At 54.8% G+C, this 16,461-nt stretch overlaps 1 protein-coding gene and 1 long non-coding RNA gene across 5 annotated transcripts in view; both read right to left on the minus strand.

The window, feature by feature from the left end:
- Window positions 1–11,565, minus strand: part of LOC133250569 (uncharacterized) — a 33,987-nt gene extending 22,422 nt beyond the window's left edge. For all 3 annotated transcript variants that reach the window (XR_009737353.1, XR_009737354.1, XR_009737352.1), the window contains exon 1: window positions 4,768–11,565. This is a non-coding gene — a long non-coding RNA (uncharacterized LOC133250569). The remainder of the gene's footprint in view (window positions 1–4,767) is intronic.
- Window positions 11,566–12,019: 454 nt separating this feature from the next.
- IER2 (immediate early response 2) lies at window positions 12,020–16,408 on the minus strand. 2 transcript variants are annotated; one of them, XM_061421950.1, is made up of 2 exons: window positions 15,201–15,290; window positions 12,020–13,908 (listed from the first exon to the last, which is right to left on the minus strand). In XM_061421950.1, the coding sequence occupies exon 2, from the start codon at window positions 13,663–13,665 to the stop codon at window positions 12,997–12,999; it is 669 nt and encodes a 222-aa protein (XP_061277934.1). In that variant the 5' UTR covers window positions 13,666–13,908; window positions 15,201–15,290; the 3' UTR covers window positions 12,020–12,996. The 2 variants fall into 2 exon arrangements, 1 of the variants encoding a protein (XP_061277934.1); XR_009737351.1 differs by lacking the exon at window positions 15,201–15,290 and adding an exon at window positions 16,319–16,408 and having other exon boundaries at window positions 13,660–13,908.
- Window positions 16,409–16,461: the final 53 nt, after the last annotated feature.

A 16,461-nucleotide genomic window follows, 5' to 3' on the forward strand; every position in this document is an offset into this window, starting at 1 on the left:
CAACAGGAGGGAAGGTTTGGGGGAAGAACTGCGCTGGCCTTGAGCACAAAGCAGGGAGCATGCCTGAGAACCCGGCCCATATGATGGGTGGCTGGCAAGAGGGTGGGTCTCACTGAGGATCTTTCCCCAGCTTTCTAGAATGTATTGGTAGCTGCAAGGAGGAGGGATACTAGGGTAATTCAGGACAATCAGAGGGAACCTGGGCCATTCAGAGGGTGGGCAGAAACTTTCACAGAGCCGTGTGTGTGTGTGTGTGTGTGTGTGTGTGTGTGTGTAACCTGCTGGGCCCAGACTCAGCCTCAACTCAGGGTGTTGAAAAGACCCAGCCTGCCCGCCTGTCCACCCGGTCTGACCAGAAACCCAGGTCAAGCTTGGGACATGTGGCCCTGCGGGTGCACCCTGGCTCCAGCCTCCCAGCCTCCAGGGACAGGGCTGGCTTTAGTCACAGTATAACCACTGGGAGATTGGGCAACAAGTATGTCCCACCCACAGATGTCCAGAGAGTCGTGAGAACCGGGACAAGGGAGGGTGGCTGGGGAGACAGAAGAACGCTCAGGCTGAAGACAAATGCGTTAGTGCCTGCTGACTGCAGAGTCCCCAGGGGCGCCCTCTTGCACACTCCCTCCTCCGTGGCCCCATCTCCCAAGCAGCAGCCCTGAGATGCATAGCAGAGCAAGGGAGGGGAAGTACCCTCCCTGGCTAAAAGTAAGGCTTTGGAGATTTTGGGGCAAGCCCCATCTCACAACCTCAGTTTCTCCCTCAGAGGGACTTTCCTGGCAGTCCAGTGGTTAGGGCTCCATGCTCCCACTGCAGGAGGCAAAGATTCCTTTCCTGGTCAGGGAACTAGAATCCCGGAAACCAAAAAAAAAAAAAAAGAACTGGTTTCATCCCCTCCCTTCTCAGAAGGTAACACCTAGTCCCAAACAACAGGAGAGTACTTCTAAAATCCAACATCTGTTTATAAGGTGATGTCCACGGGGCTTCCCTGGTGGCTCAGAAGGTAAAAGAATCTGCCTGCAATGCAGATCCAGGTTTGATCCCTGGGTCAGGAAGATCCCCTGGAGGAGAAAATGGCAACCTACTCCAGTATTCCTGCCTGGAAAATTTCATGGACAGAAGAGCCTGGTGGGCTATATAGTCCATGGAATCCTAGTAAAGAGCCAGACACGACTGAGCGACTAACACTTCATAAAGAGGAGCCAGAAGGCAGCAGGGGATTATCTGAAGGTGGAAGCTGCACACAGCCCTGGGGGGGAAGAGCTCCACTCCCTGCCCCACGTTGAGCTTCCGAGAGGAGCGGCTGCCGGCAGGGTCCCAGCAGTGAGTAATTGCAGGCTTGTTTTGGCCTTCCTGGTGGCCTGAAGCCAGAACACGGTTCATTCCGGAAGGGCGGGCCACAGCAGGGGAGGGGGGAGGGTAGGAGGGGAAGAGGAGCGGGTAAGAGAGGGGAAGGGAGCTCAGGTAGAAGCTGGTTGGCTGGGGGGTGGGGTGGGAGTGGGGGAGGGGGTTGGGGGTGGGTGGGGGAGGTGGGGGGCACTGGCTGGAGTTCGAGATGCTGGGGCCGAGGGCCAATCTCCTGTGGCCTCCGACACGCAGCTAACAGGGCTGGCAGCCTTTGATGGCCCCTCCTTGTCCGCCCTCACCCTCGGGTCTAAACGGTGAAGCGGTGAGCCATTTCCTGTCCCAGACACCAGCAAGGGCCCCCACCCCCAGCCCGAAGCAGCCTTTCTAGTCTAGCAGTGGTTTGGATTTGCTCAGTTAGTAATAATCATCGAAAACATGAAACAACAAACACCCAAACTCAAACCCAGGGAATTCCCTGGTGGCCCAGTGATTAGGGCTACATGCTTCCATTGCAGGGGGCACGGGTTCCATGCCTGAACCCAGGTCAGGGAATTAAGATTCTCTAAGCTGCAAAATACAGCAAAAAAACACACACACACAAAACACCCAAATACAACTTCATCCTCATCAAACCCCTGGGCCAAGCATGCACAAATTGGCCCCCAGGGATGTTTTCACCAGAAGAAGCAGGAGAAAAGATGGTACAGAATTACCCAGCAAGTGGGTGTGAAAAAGCTGAAGAAGGAAGCTGGTGGGTGAAGCCAGTGGGCGGCAAGCACAGGAGGCCAGGAGAGGAAACACTGCCTGGTGGTGGGCGAGAGACCTGGACAGCGGATCTCACCACCCTGAGCTCTCTTCCTTATCTGTGAACCAGAGATAAGTTGCTGGATATATACAAGAAAAGTCCACCTAACCATCCACTCCATCCTCCAGCCCCAAATCCAGGAGAGAAAGAACAAATGGCTTTGTATTACTAGACATGTTTGCTCCGTGCCTCAACTCCCTCATCCATAAAATGGGGTTAGTGAAAGTGCCGACTTTAATTCTGACCCAAATTTGGGGCAGGGTTTTGTGGTTGTTCATTCGCATCCAGCTCTGTGACCCAAGGACTGTAGCATACCAGATTTCCCTGTCCTTCACTATCTCCCGGAGTTTGTCCAAACTCTTGTCCATTGAGTCAGTGATGCCATCCAACCATCTCATCCTCTGTCGGACCCTCCTCCTCCCGCCAATCCTTCCCAGCATCAGTCTTTTCCACTGAGTCGGCTCTTCACATCAGGTGGCCAAAGTATTGAAGCTTCAGCATCAGTCCTTCCAACGAATATTCAGGTGGCACAGTTTAACTAAGTGAATATGTATACCCAGCAAAGCACCTGGCTGGCAGTTAAGTATCAACATACACTGTCTCTTCGTAAACCAGGGCATATTATCTGGTCTCTAACCAGAAGCCCCTAGGGTTGGATGCAGAGTCTCTGGGGGCCCTTCAGAGGCTCACAGAATCTTCTGAGGATGCATCTCAGGTTAGCTCTGTAAACACAGTGGACTTTGCAGGAAGCCTCAATTAACACAGTGGCTAATTCCCCAACATATCTTCCCAGGGCTCCTAGGAAGAGCAGCGTGTTTCCAAGACCCTCGGCTTAGCAAACTGCCACTCTGGCCCCTCAGGACCGCCTGGTGCTCTGGTCCAATGCTTGGGAGAAATCCTAAACTGAGGGAAATCAAGGCCCAGCCCACTTCGGGAATGGCTCAGGGGCTGCAACCTCCAGCTCACCAACAAGGCAGTTAGAACCACGGTTGGCAAATACAGCTGCACTTCGGGATCACCTGGGATGCCTGGGTCCCCCGCGGGGCCAAGTCCAGCCCCAGAGATCTCGGGATTTCTAACCATGCCCCATCCGCTGGGGGGCACAACCCCCAGCCACAGAGGGGAAAAGAAACGCCCAGAGTGACTCCACTGAGGAGGGCAAGGTCTGCATTCGCCTCACCGCTTCCTGATACTTTCACAAACAAGACGAGGATCAAGAGAAAATGCAGTGCATTTGCTGACTTTGTCAATCCCCTTGCCTCGCTCCCCCCTGCAGCCGGGTCTCCAGGGAAGGGTTTAACAGGAAGCGCCTGGCGTCCGGGAGCCACAGAAGACCATTGTTCTCCAGCTGGTCCCCTCCCTCTTGTCCAGGAAGACCCTCTAGGGAGCCCCTTCAAAAGGGCCAGGCGCAGTGTCTCCAGACTGCAGGCCAGCCTGTCGGGAGAGCAAGCACCGGAAAAGGAAACCCACGGGGCGCGGGCTGGGGCACAGCTGTCACCGCAGAGTCTTGGGGGGTTTCCGAGGAAGGGGGGGCTCAGGCTTACCCGCGCCCCCAGGGGGGACAACCCTCCCCCACAGCCCTCATCTGGAAGGCAGACGGCTTTGATCTCAAGCTTTTAGGTACAACTTAAGCTCCTGTCTCCCTCCACCCATTTCCCCCACCCCCAGCATCTCTGTGTTGGAAAGTTTCACACCCCACCCCTTCTCTGATTTCAGATCTCTCTTCCAGGCACTAGGCTAGGACTTTTTCTGATTAGCAGATTTGGATGGGGGGCCAGGGAGGGGGGGAAGGTTCTGCTTTGGGGGGGCAGTCTGGATTTGGGGGCACAGAAGGAGGCAGAGAGCTATGAGCAATTCCCTAGGAGACCCTGGGGGGCATGCAGGGTGAGGGCCAGCAGCTGACAACCAGATGTGGGTGGACAGGCTGAGGGGGAAATTAAATGGTGCCAGTCAGGTGGTGGGCGGAGAAGACAGGACCCCAGGGGGCCTCCGGAGAGCTGCCTAGGTATAAAAAGGAGGGTGGCCAGACTGTGAAGCCTGAGATAGCCTCTTAACTGTGAGTCAACAATGTCCTGGGGAGGGGGTGATGATCTGAAGCCAGTGGGGCCAGGAGGCTGGAAGGGAGAAAGAAAAGGGCAGAGAGGCGAGGCGGAATCGGGACCCAGGGGGAATTTCTGCTGGGAGGGACTGCAAGAAAGGGGCAGGCCGAGAGATGCTATTAGGCCTGGACGTGCAAGTGGAGGGCCTTAGTCCCTAGGCTGAACTCCCCTGAACACAAATTTGGGGAGACCTGAAGTTCCCCCAACACAGGTCGGCCGAACACCCCTCTAGGCTGCTCCTCAAAGCAAACAGATATGAAATGACCTAGTGAGTAACCCCGGACACGGATGGGGAAGGCCTGAGCCCCCCTGAACACAAGTGTGTGCATCTGAACTCCACTAGACATTACTGGTGGAGGTTTGTGTGTCCTGGCCTCCCCTGGTCACCACTGTGGGGGTCTGGGCTCCTCTAGGCAAACGTGGTGGGGGAGGGTTTCAGTAGCCCCTACGCCGAGGGCGAGTAGCTCGAGCCTCAAACTCTGGCAATCCCGTCCCCCTTCAGCTTTCGGTGGCATTTACCTGATTCCGAGCCGACCCCCAGCCCCAGGAGCCCACAGCACGGCCTCCGCCTTCCCGCTCGGCTCCTAAACCCCACCCCTACATCCGCGGGGCACTGGGATAAGGGGGTGGCTAAGCTCCGACCATGTGGGCGGAATCCGGGAGGGACGAGCTTGGGGGAGGGGCGGAGCCGCCTGAGCCACCGACCGACTCCGGGAGTTCTAGGAAGTAGCTCGGTGCAGCGCGGAGGGGCGGGGCTCAGAGAGAAATGGAAAGCTGCTTAATTTGCATGTTCCGCCCACGTACGTGATCGACACCCGGATAACCCCGCCCTCTACCTTGGCTAAACCACTCACCCCCAGGGCCCAGCCTAGGACTCAAAGTTCCAAGGGTAGATCGAGCGCCCGCCCCGAGCCGCTGGCAATCTGGTCAAGGTCTGCGTCTTAACCGCCTAAGGCGGCTGGACCTCGCCCGCGCTCCAGGAACCGGCTAAACCGGTCTGGGAGCCGCTTCTGGCTCTAGTCTTGACCTGTGGACAGGCCCTTTCCCAGCTCAGCGGAGTCCAGAGCTGGGGCTTGTGTTCCTTGAGTCCCACACAGTGGAGGAAGTAGGGGTGGGTGGGGATGATAGCGAATCTCTAAATGGGGGTTGGGGCACCACTAGAGCTATCCCCTACTTGCTCTCCCTCGGGGCTATCCTCTCTGGACGTCAGTTTCCCAGTATGTGAAAAGTGGGCATTAAAAGGACTGGCCTTAAAGCAAAGTAGCAAATGCATCATTCATTCACAACAACCACTTAGTAAGCGCCTACTGGGTTCATCTCTGCCCTCATGGAGACCGCAAGCTAGAAGAGGAGACAAAACCAAAAGAAAATGTAACACTGAAACTGTGACAAATACTACGACCGTCATCACCAATACTACTACAAAGTAGCTCGTGATCAGAATGGAAATTAACATAGGGGTCTTAGACCAAAATGGAGGGCAGAAGGGGAAATTCGGTGATGATTTGCTCTTGGGCTAAAATGAGTTAACTGGGTGAACAAGGAGGAGAAGTTGGCCTGGTGGCTTAGTGGGTAAAGAATCTGCCTGCAATGCAGGAAACTGCCTGTAATACAGGAGACCTGGGTTCGATGGCTGCATGGGGAAGTTCTTCTGGACAAGGAAATGGCAAGCCACTCCAGTATTGCCTGGAGAATCCCATGGACAGAGGAGCCCCGTGGGCAGGCTACAGTCCACAGGGTGGCAAAGAGTCAGACACAACTGAGTGACTATAAACCACCATAGGGAAGAGAAAAGAATCTTAGGCGATAACAACATATACAAAGGTCCTGTGGCTGGGAAGGTTGTGGAAACACAAGAAACAAAAAGTAGGTCAGTGTAGCCAGAGAATGACACAAGATTAGCCAGGGATGGGCGGAAATCGAGCAGCATCTTTCAGTCATAGGAGTTTTGTCCTTCTTCGCAAAGCAGAATTTTCCTATTTCTGGGACAGGGGGCAAAGTGATTCAATGTTATTTAAATAACTTAAGGAATCCCTCAGAGTCTCTCCCTTTTCAGCTAGTCTAAGGACCTGCATGCATGCTCAGTTGTGTCAGACTCTTTGCAACCCCCATGGACTGTAGCCTGTGAGGCTCTTCTGTCCATGGAATTTTCCAGGCAAGAATACTGGAGTGGGTTGCCATTTCCTTCTCCAGGGGATCTTCCTGATCCAGAGATCGAACCTCTCATCTCTTACATCTCCTGCATTGACAGGCGGATTCTTACCACTGCCACCGGCCAAGCAGTAGCCTGAGGATAGTCTTCCTTTGGCAACAATGTCTTTAACCTTAATCTTCCTTTGTAACAAAGAAAGCTGTCTGGAACCTCACACTAGCTACTGTTTCAGCAGGGTCTTGTGATATTGTTTCATTTTCATTGTAACTTTTTAAACTGTTACCTTCCATGCATCATGGTGTTGTTTAGTCGTCAATTACAAATTGGCACTTTCCATGGGTGCTTGCCATCTACCTCTACAAGGATTAAGTTGTGTACTGCTACAGCTGCTGAGGTCCAACACCCCCTGAAGGAGTTCAGGGTGGAGAGCAGAAATGAGGCATTCTGTGCTGGGGGTTGTGGTGGGGGCTGGCAGGACAGGTCTTCAGACAGTTAGATATTCTCAGGAGCTGATTTTCTGAGCCTAACTCTTGAATCTCCTCATATCGAGAAAAGCACTAAAATGCTTCATGGTGATGACTAGTGGAAGCTTCAGAAGATCAGGAAAAATCTACAAAAAATTGTTTGCTTGATTGCATGTACTCCCCCTTTACCAAAATCACATCCATACTGTCCTTTCCACCTACATCTTTGGAATTGTTTCTCAGAACTATCTGAGATGCTGTCTCCTGGGCTGCAGTTCTCATTTTGCCCCCAAATAAAACTTAACTTGAAACTCTCATGTTTTGCTTTCTTTTTTTTTAAGTCGACAGTCCTTAACTCATGTCTGACTCTAGTGAGTGATTAACAAGTGAGTTAAAAGTTAGAAAAATACATATTACTTAAATAACGATACATTTGTTAAGCAGATGTGACAAAAATCCTGACCCTGAAATTTGGGAAATTCAATTATAAGGGCCATGGGAAGCCAGTGAGTAATGGGATAAAAAGTATTAAGCCCTTAGCACCCCAGACAACCATATTCACTCATTCAGGCCTGGACTAGGCATTTGTGGAACTGACATTTGAATGGGGGCACGGATGCTAACCCCAACATAAACATCCGTAGATGAGCAGTGCTTTAAGGAAGGCTGAGCAGCGGGATACAGGAGCAGAGTAGCACAGTGGGGTGTTATTGTTATTTTGGATCAAGTAGCCAAAGAAGGCTTCCCCAAGGAGGTGACATTCCAGCAGAAACCTAAAGAAAGTGAGGATGGACTTGTGCATATCTGGGAGAAGAGCATTGTAGGAATAAGGAACAGCAAGTGCAAAGGCCCTGGGGCTGGAATACACCTGTCCTGTTCTCCAAGCAGAAAGGATGTCAGTGTACTTGAAGCAGAGGAAAGCTGGGGGAGTCATATGATCCAGTTTGCATTTTATAAGGTCAGTGCAGCTGCTGCATAAAACAGATTGTGGGGGTCAAGGGCAGGGTGGAAGCAACTGCCCGATCCCAAGTGAGAGGTGGGATCCCAGCTCAAGGAGGGTGGGAGCCATGGGGTTGGGAAAAACTTGGAGTGGGATGGGAAGTCTAGTTGACAGCACCTGAAGAAGGAGAAAAAGGAAGTCAAGAAAGATTCCACCTCAGTTGAACTGCTGGCAGTAAGCAGCAAGAATCTTCTTTAGTTCCTGCTAGGTTTGGAATACCTTAGGCCCTCAAGGGGAGACAGAGAGAGAGGGTTTGGCCAGACAAGTCTGGAGGCTGGGAGGGGAAGTCCAAGAAGGAGAGTGACACATGGGATTCAGTATAGAGGTGGGCTTCCCTGGTGGCTCAGACGGTAAACAATCCGCCTGCAATGTAGGAGACCCAGGTTCAACCCTTAGATGGGTCAGGCTCCAGTATTCTTGTCTGGACAATTACCTGGACAGAGGAGCCTGGTGGGCTACAGTCCATGGGATTGCTGAGTCAAACACGACTGAGCGACTAACACACACACACACACACACACACACACAGACATATGCACACGCACACACAGACACACACACACACAGAGTTGGCAGTTAGGGCCTGAAGACTGAATGAGGCTGAGGCTTCCCTGGTGGTTCAGTGGCTAAGAGTCCAGCTTCCAGTGCCGGGGGCCAGGGTTCTGCCCAGGTCAGGGAACCTAGATCCCACATGCCACAACTGAAAGATCCCGCATACCACAATTAAGACCCAGCACAACCAAATGAATAAATATTTTTTAACAAGAAAAAAGACTGAAGGAGCCTATCTAAGGTTGACTATAAATAGAGACCAGTGCAGGGCCTGAGGCGGGAACTGTTGGTGAGGTGGAGAGTAAACCAGGAGTGTGAATGTGGGGCTTAGGAGGAAGAAAGAATTAACCCTGTCAGACCATTAGGATTAGAACAAACTCTGGAGCTGGGAGGGGAGTTCTTATTCACATTGGCAGAGGGAGCCATTCCTCCAGCTCCCTGGGCTTAGCACAGCGTCTGTACCCACTCTCCCATACATCATACTTGTATTGCTGCACGTGCTTTTTTTTTTTCAAAACAAACTTTTTATTGAAGCATAATTGATTTACCACGTTACGTTAGTTCAGGTGTACAGCAAAATAATGCAGATATACAGATAAGTACTATTTTTCAGATTATTTTCCATTATAGGTTATTACAGATATTAAATATAGTTTCCTGTGCTATACAGTGGGTCCTTGTTTCTCTATTTTATATACAGTAGTATATGTCATATGTGCTTTTATTTATTTTTAAAATTTATTTTATGTATTTATTTGGCTGTGTCAGGTCTTAGCTGTGGCATGCCGGATCCTCACTGCTTCATGTGTGATTTTTCGTTGTGGCACAGGGACTCTCTAGTTGTGGCTTTTGGGCTTAGTTGCTCTGTAGCATGTGGGATCTTAGTTCCCCAACAAGGGATGGAACCCATGTCCTCTGCATTGCAAGGCAGATTCTTAAACACTGAACCATCAAGGAAGTCCTTGTATGTGCTTTTATTTTAAATTTTTATTTATTTATGACTGCAATGGGTCTTAGTTGCGGAACGCAGGCTTTTGTCTAGTTGAAGAGCACAAGCTCAGTTGGTCTGAGGCACGTGGGATCCTGGTTCTCCGGCCAGCAATTGAACCCACGTCTCCTGCATTGGAAGACAGACTCTCAATCACGGGACCACCAGGGAAGTCCCCTTGTATGTGCTTTGAAATGAACTGTTGCCATTCCAGCCTCTAACAATAATAAAGTACTAACAATAAACAATAATAATAATAATTATTAGCCTCTAACAATAATAAATCATAAAGTGGCATACCTTGCATGTCAGGCACTTTACTAAGCACTTTAAGTATATTATCTCACTTAACTGTCAGAATAAACCCAAGAGATAGGGACTATTATTGTCCATAATAAAGTCAGGGAAACTGAGGCCCAGAGAGATTAAGTGACTTGCCCAAAGCTGCACAGCAAGTACAACTGGTCATCTGGCCCTGGAATCTGTCCTCATCCGGCAACTTCCACACCTGGGCTCTGTCACTCAGCATGTTGGTTCTGAGTTATCTCCACCCCACCCCTCACTCTCCAGGAGATCTCTCAGGCTGAGGCCTTTCATCCTTTAGGGAGGGAGTGGTGGACAGTCCACATTCTACGGGAGCAGTCCAGTCGGATGGGCACGTAGGTTGTTTTTTCAATTTGCGCCCACTTTGGACAACACTGTAGTGAATACTCTTCTGGAGCCTCTTTCTGCAGGTCTGAGGTTCCCTGGGGTATCCGCTGGTCATAAGACCGGTGATACTTTTAATTTTCACAGCTGTGATCCAGTCGATCACTGCCCAGAGGGTTTGTCCCAATAACCCAAGGCCATGTAATGGCGTGGACACCAAAGTCGATTGTTGTGACAAAATTTTCAACTTTGTCTATTCTTATGGGGCATGAATACACATTCCTTACAGGGAGGCCTGGCCGGCTGCAGTCCTTGGGGTCGCAAGGAATCGGACACAACAGCAATTCTTATGGTGAAAGGGGGCTTTCCAGATGGTTCAGTGGTGACGAATCCTCCTGCCAAGCAAGAGACCTAGGTTCCAGCAGATCCCTGGGTGGGGGAAGACCCCTTGGAGGAGGAAATGGCAATCCACTCCAGTATCCTTGCCTGGGAAATCCCATGGACAGAGGAGCCTGGCGGGTTACAGTCCATGGGGTCGAAAAGACACGACTTAGTCTAAACAACAAATGGGTGAAATGGGGTCTTAGGGAGGGGAACGTATTAAGGGGATGTATGTGTGTAGGGGGGTATTCGTCCTATCTCCCACGGCATCGTCTCCAGCCCTCAGCCCCCGCGACCGGGCGCCGGAAACCCCCAGGCGGCCCGGGCGGGGGCGGGGGTCGGCCTAGCAGCTTCCCGCGGAAGGAAGAGCCAGGCGGTTCCTGAGACAGGATGCGCGGTGATGCCCCCTCCCCAGTCGCCGGGGACTTCCCGGGCCGGGCCAGGTTTGCGAGGGAGTTGCTCCCACGCGGACGCACTGAGCTACCGCCAGTAGTGTGGGGTTCCAGTCCCCCCACTACATCCCTTTGGGGAGTTGTGGGTCGATTCCCCGAGAGGGCGGCAACTGAAGTCTCATATTTCCTGGGGGGGAAGGCTGCGGAGGAGGCGAGGTTCCCTTGAGGTGAGGGGTGGGAGGTGGGGTTAGGAAGGAGGAGGCTGAGGGACACAGGGAGGCGGGGGTGCGGTGGGTGAACGAGCCTGGAGGGGAGCCAGGGGCGGGCGTTCTGGGGCGGGGCCGCCCCTCCACCGCGCCCTCCTCCTCCTCCCCTCCGGCCTCGGGGTCAGGTCCCCCGGGTCTCGGGAAGCCCGCAGTGGCGGGGCCGGCCGTCTGGAGGCGGGGCAGGAGCTTTCCCAGCGCCTCCCGCCGCCCTCACTCCCCGCACCTGCGGCTCCTTTGTCCTCCCCACAGCCCCCACGCCCACCCCCTGGGGCAACCCCGACTGTCACTCTCCCGAACTGGCGTTGGGGAAATTGTCAGGGTTTTCTCTCGAGGTGGCGAATCTAGGGACGGGGTGGGGCCAAAGCCAACGAGTGCTCCCGCGGGTATTTCTAAACCAACAGTCTCGAAGGGAAGTTGCTGGGGCCCATTTCGCGTATGAGGAAACTGAGGCTGGAAGCTCGGGTCCTTGCCTGAGCCACTGGAACTGGGCGTAAAGGGCGCTCCAAAGCTCACCTGTCCAGCCCCACCCCAATCCTGGGAACCCTGCCGATTCAGTTAATCAAGTGGGGGGAGGGTAGCTATCCTTCCATTCTCCAAAGGAGGCCCGATACCCAAGTCGGCTAGGGGCACTGTTCCCAGCAGTATCCCCCAAACATCTGAACTCGGAAAGCCTTCTCACCCAGAGTTGTAGGGAGGGGGTGTGTGTCCAAGATCCCGCCAAACGTGCGACGTTTAAGGAAAGGTCGGAGCACCAGGAGCCCAGTACGAAAGTGCTCTGGCAAAAAGGGGTCGGCCCCTTCCCGCCCACTCTGCCCACGTGGTAGCGGTCAGACCGGTTTCTGGGGCCCCAGCAAGCCGCCGCCAGCTCTTGACCCTTTAACCCTGCCCCTCCCCCACCAGGGAAGAAAACCAGACGGGCTGCACAAACTTTGTATACAATTGGTCTTTATTTTCCTATCTGGCGATTCTAGCAAAACGTCCAGATAGAGGGAGTTACCAGAATCCACCAGTAAAGGCAAACAGAACCCCAAAACGCCCTGGCGAGAATCTCCCGCCTCCCCCATACTGGCCAGTCTCGCCAGCCACTGATCCCAGCTCAGCCTTACATTGCTCCCCCCATTTTTGTGATTCCGACCAGGAACGTCCGGGTTGATCGTTTCTGTGGGTCTGAGGGTCAGGTTGAGACGGTGAACATCCCCACCTCTAACGCACCACATGAGAAAAAATTTTAAAATGAAATTAGATCGGCCCTCTACCACCGGAGGCGTAGGGGCTTCGGGCAATAACCCGCAGCAAGGCGCAGTGACTCAGGCCGCCCTCCTCCCATTCCCCAGGGCGGTCCACACCCCAGGTCCTCCTCCCGGCCCCCACCCACGTACGGCAGCAGGAAGCTCCCCACGTCTGCCCCATGACGCAACGATGACCGCTTGCACAAGTATGTCACTGGAGGGGGAAGGGGAGTGCCTGGAATTCTCTGAAGTTGGAAACGCAAACACCAACGATTGAAAAACCTTATTGAAAGGGCAGCATAGCCCCCAGTTAAAAAAAAAAAAAAAAAGTCCGACCCTGAGGAGTTTTCAAGAACCAAGCCCTTCTCCCAGTTCCAGAACGAGTCGGTGAGGTTCACCTCCCAGTCCGTTAAAACAGCACCGATGGGAGCAGCAGGTCTGGGGGGGAAGGCGCCCGCGCCCCCGGCTCAGGCTCCTCGGCGTCGCCGCTGCACACAGGTAGCGACGGTTCCCCGGCGGCAGAGTCCCTCTCGGGGCCTCTGGGCAGCCCGGGAGACGGCTCCTCTCCACGGCTTCCGCGAGCGCTCCCCCGGGGGTGGGCCTCGCTTCGGGTCTGCGTACTCTGGCCGACGGGTCGGCCCGCGATCTGGGCTCCGGTATAGCCGCTCAGGAACCCTCAGAAGGCCACCACGGCCCGCACCAGCACGTTGAGCATGTTGTCCGCCGGGCGGCAAGCTGGCTTCGCCTCGCACGCCGGGGACGCCGTCGGAGAGCTGGCAGCAGGACTGCAGTTCAGGAGACCGGAGAAGCGCCTCTGCAGGACGCGCGCCAAGTTGGGGAAGGCGCCCTCCGCTTGCGCCGGAGGGGGCTGCAGGCGATCAGGGACCTCCGAAGAGGCCCCTTCCTCCTCCTTCTCTTCTTCTAAGCGGGCTTTCTTGCTCGGAACCAGAGCGGCGTCCGCACCATCGCTAAGGCTGCTGCTCCGCCGCTTGCGGCTGATTTTGGCGGGGCGCTGGACACAGCGGGGAGGGGTCTCCTCGGCTCTCGGTGCCTCCTGCGTGTCCATGGGTTCCGGAGAGGGCTGCTCACTGTTGCCGGTCGCTGCCTTGGCTGCGGCTTCCCGAGGCGGGTGCAGGCGAGGGTCAGGGGAGCGGACGGGCGGCAAGGGCACCTCGGGTTCCTGGGCTTCCACCTTGGCTGAGAGGTAGAGCTCCCGGGCGCTGCGCATGACCAGCGACAGCTGCAGGCTCCGGTGCAGCCGCAAGCCACCGCGCTGCATGCGTGAATGGTACATCTTCCACACCGACAGGGTCATGATCCGTTGCGCCTCCTTCTGCACTTCCATAGCTGCTGGACGGCGAGGGCGGCAGAGACTCCCGGCTGGGCACGGCAGGTGGCAGGTGCACTTCGGACAACGCGCTCCTTCACGCGACCCTCAGCAGGACAAGCCACGCGGAGACACTGCCAGGACGCTCTGCCCGGGCGCCCGCCACCCGGGCCCTTTTGTACCAGGAGTGAAGTCACCGAGACGCCCCGCCCAATCAGAGAGTCGCATCCGGGCTTTCCGCGACGCCTGGGCGAGAGACTCCTTAAAGCGACAGAGTGGAATTTACTGAGAGAAGAAAAGGGACCCGAACTCCTGTGAGGAGAAGCGTCCCCCAGTCCAAACTGAACTCTCGGGGTGGTCTGCTTTCTCAGGGCCCCTCACTGAACCCGCGCGCAGGCCCGGTGGAGGGGGGCCGTGGGTGGTGCTCAGGGCCCATCCACCGGTTGTGTCTGGAGACCCCAGCGGGTCGTAGGCTGCACGTTTCCCTTCGCACCCGAGAAAACTTGAGTTCCAAACGGTAGATCCCCGGTGGAAACTGTATCTACCATCTACCAGGAGCCTAATTAATGTCTGTTTTGGTTTTTTTTAATCAATAATGGTGCTAACATTATGCACTTGCTAAGTGCCAGGCGCTAAAGGCTTTCCTATCATAAACATCTCATTGATCTCTCACTTCCATCCGTGGAGGGTAGTTGTATCTTATTTCTTTAGGCGGGGACATCCAGGGACAGTGACTCGTCCAATATTTGCTAAACGAATACTTGAGCCACTGCGGTGAAAGGGGACCAGTGGAGTCTCCAGCATTCCTGTCTTGCCAGCCTCCGCCCACCCTCCTCAATCCCCTTGTTTGGAGGCGGTAAGAAGGCGGGACACACTGGCTGGCTCTAGGGCAAAGTTGCCACTCCAAGGGAGGTGGATCTGCAGACAGGAGCGCAGCCCAAGCTACAGTCTCTGTGTTCCGCATCGAACATCCCCCTCAGTTTCCCTCGGCACGAAATCCACCGTGGGCGTCCATGCCCTAAGGCGGAGGACCCGGCAGCAACACAGGCCGAGTGAACACGTGGCTGTGGCCCCCAAACGACGCAGCCGAGCTCCGCCTCTGCTCCCGGGGAGGCGGAGTTGGATTAGGACTTGGAAATTCAGCAACGCAGAGATAGAGCAGACAGAACACATCGGCCCCACCTTCTGCTACGCACTAACATTCCAAGAAATACTATTTCCAGTTGCTCAAAAACCGCGAAATTGTTCTAACAGCTCTCTTCATTCGTGGTGTGGGCCCCTTAAGGGCAAGCTCCCCCGCCCCCTCCACACCGGTGCGCGAACCTTCCCGCCACTCTATCAGCCATACTTCCACAACTAAATTTGGAAGTAGTGACGTAGGGCCAGCTCCAGCCGCTTCCGGATGCCCTAATAAGGACAAGGGCCGGGATCGCAGTACAAGACCTTAGCCGGCCTCTTCCGGATGAGCGGGGGTGGTGCCTTAGCCTCCCTGCACGCCCCGCACCCCGCCGCCCACCCGCCACCCCCACCCCCGCCGCCCGCTCTCCTTCTACCGGCAGCTAGAGCTGGCTGGAGCCCCCGGCTTCCGGAGCCGCGTCCAGCGGGGTCGGCGGAGAGTAAGAGGAAAGTTTCGCTTCCTTCCCTCCGGAGGCCAGAAAGGTGTGACAGCTTTCCGGGAAAGCCCCCTCCCGGCGGGCTCGCATTGAAGCCACCTCCCAGAGACCTACACAAAGACCTTGCCAACACAAGCAGCTACTCCCTAAGGCCCTAAGGATCACTACATTCCTGTCCTCGCCACCCCTCCCATGGAAACTCTCCCAGACCCCCATTCATGTATTTCTGCACCTCCACTAAACACTGATCTTCTGCACCTTTGGAGCATGCTCAGATCCTCCACACCCAACCCCGGCACAGGGAAACTCAGCAAGTATTCTCTCCTCTAGAAGACTTCTCCCCAAACTGTCTCCATTCAGCGATCCTTCTACATATTATGGCAACCTGCTGAGGACGCCCCCATTTCTTGTCCCTTCCCTCCACGAAACGTCACAACGACATCTCCAGCTCAGAAGCTCTCTCTGACGCACAACAGAGGCAACCCTCCAAGGACTTCTTCAGACGTCCCGCTCCAGAAATCCGGACCCTACACAGGGGACAGCTGCTTCCCTCCTATAAAAAACTGATTTTCCCGGCGACGCCACACAGAAGGGCTCTGTCACATAGGTGGCAATCCTATGAGTCCCTCTCCAGACCTTCCCGGTCCCGCCTCACACGCAGAGGACTTACCCGCAGACCATTCTCAGAGCCACCACCACACCCATTCCGGCGACCCCAAGGGTCGCACCCAGAAAGACCTCACCACCCCGACCCCCACCCCCATCCCCTGAAGCTTCTCTAGGGCCCCTACTCAGGGCCAACCCGCTCCAGGGCGACCTCGAGGCTTCCCTTCTCCGCAGGAAAAAAGAGGAGGGGAAGTCTCCCCCAGAACCTCACATAGAATGCCCGCACTTCACCTGCCCCCAAACCTGCCACTCCGACCCTGGCCTGGGACCATCTCGCATCTCCTAGGACAGGATCTGGGTGCAGGCTCAAGGAGTCCATAACGATGGCCCACAAATGAATGAGCCCCTTCCCCAGCCATAATCTCGCCTGTTTTGAAGGAGACATTATGTACATTGCTCGGAAGGGAAAACTGAGGTTGCGCAGCAACAATCCGAGGGGCTGGGTCTCGAACCGATGGATTCGGAGCTCTTGAGTCGAACCCAGTTAGATAGAACTAGGACACTGCTGGGGACCGGGAGCGAAGGGGCGGTCCGT

Source organism: Bos javanicus, chromosome 7, assembly GCF_032452875.1.
Source record: "Bos javanicus breed banteng chromosome 7, ARS-OSU_banteng_1.0, whole genome shotgun sequence".
NCBI lineage: Eukaryota > Metazoa > Chordata > Mammalia > Artiodactyla > Bovidae > Bos > Bos javanicus.

Excerpts from the sequence above, each read along its gene's own strand:
- IER2 (XM_061421950.1), bottom strand. The coding sequence starts at position 13,665 with ATGGAAGTGCAGAAGGAGGCGCAACGGATCATGACCCTGTCGGTGTGG.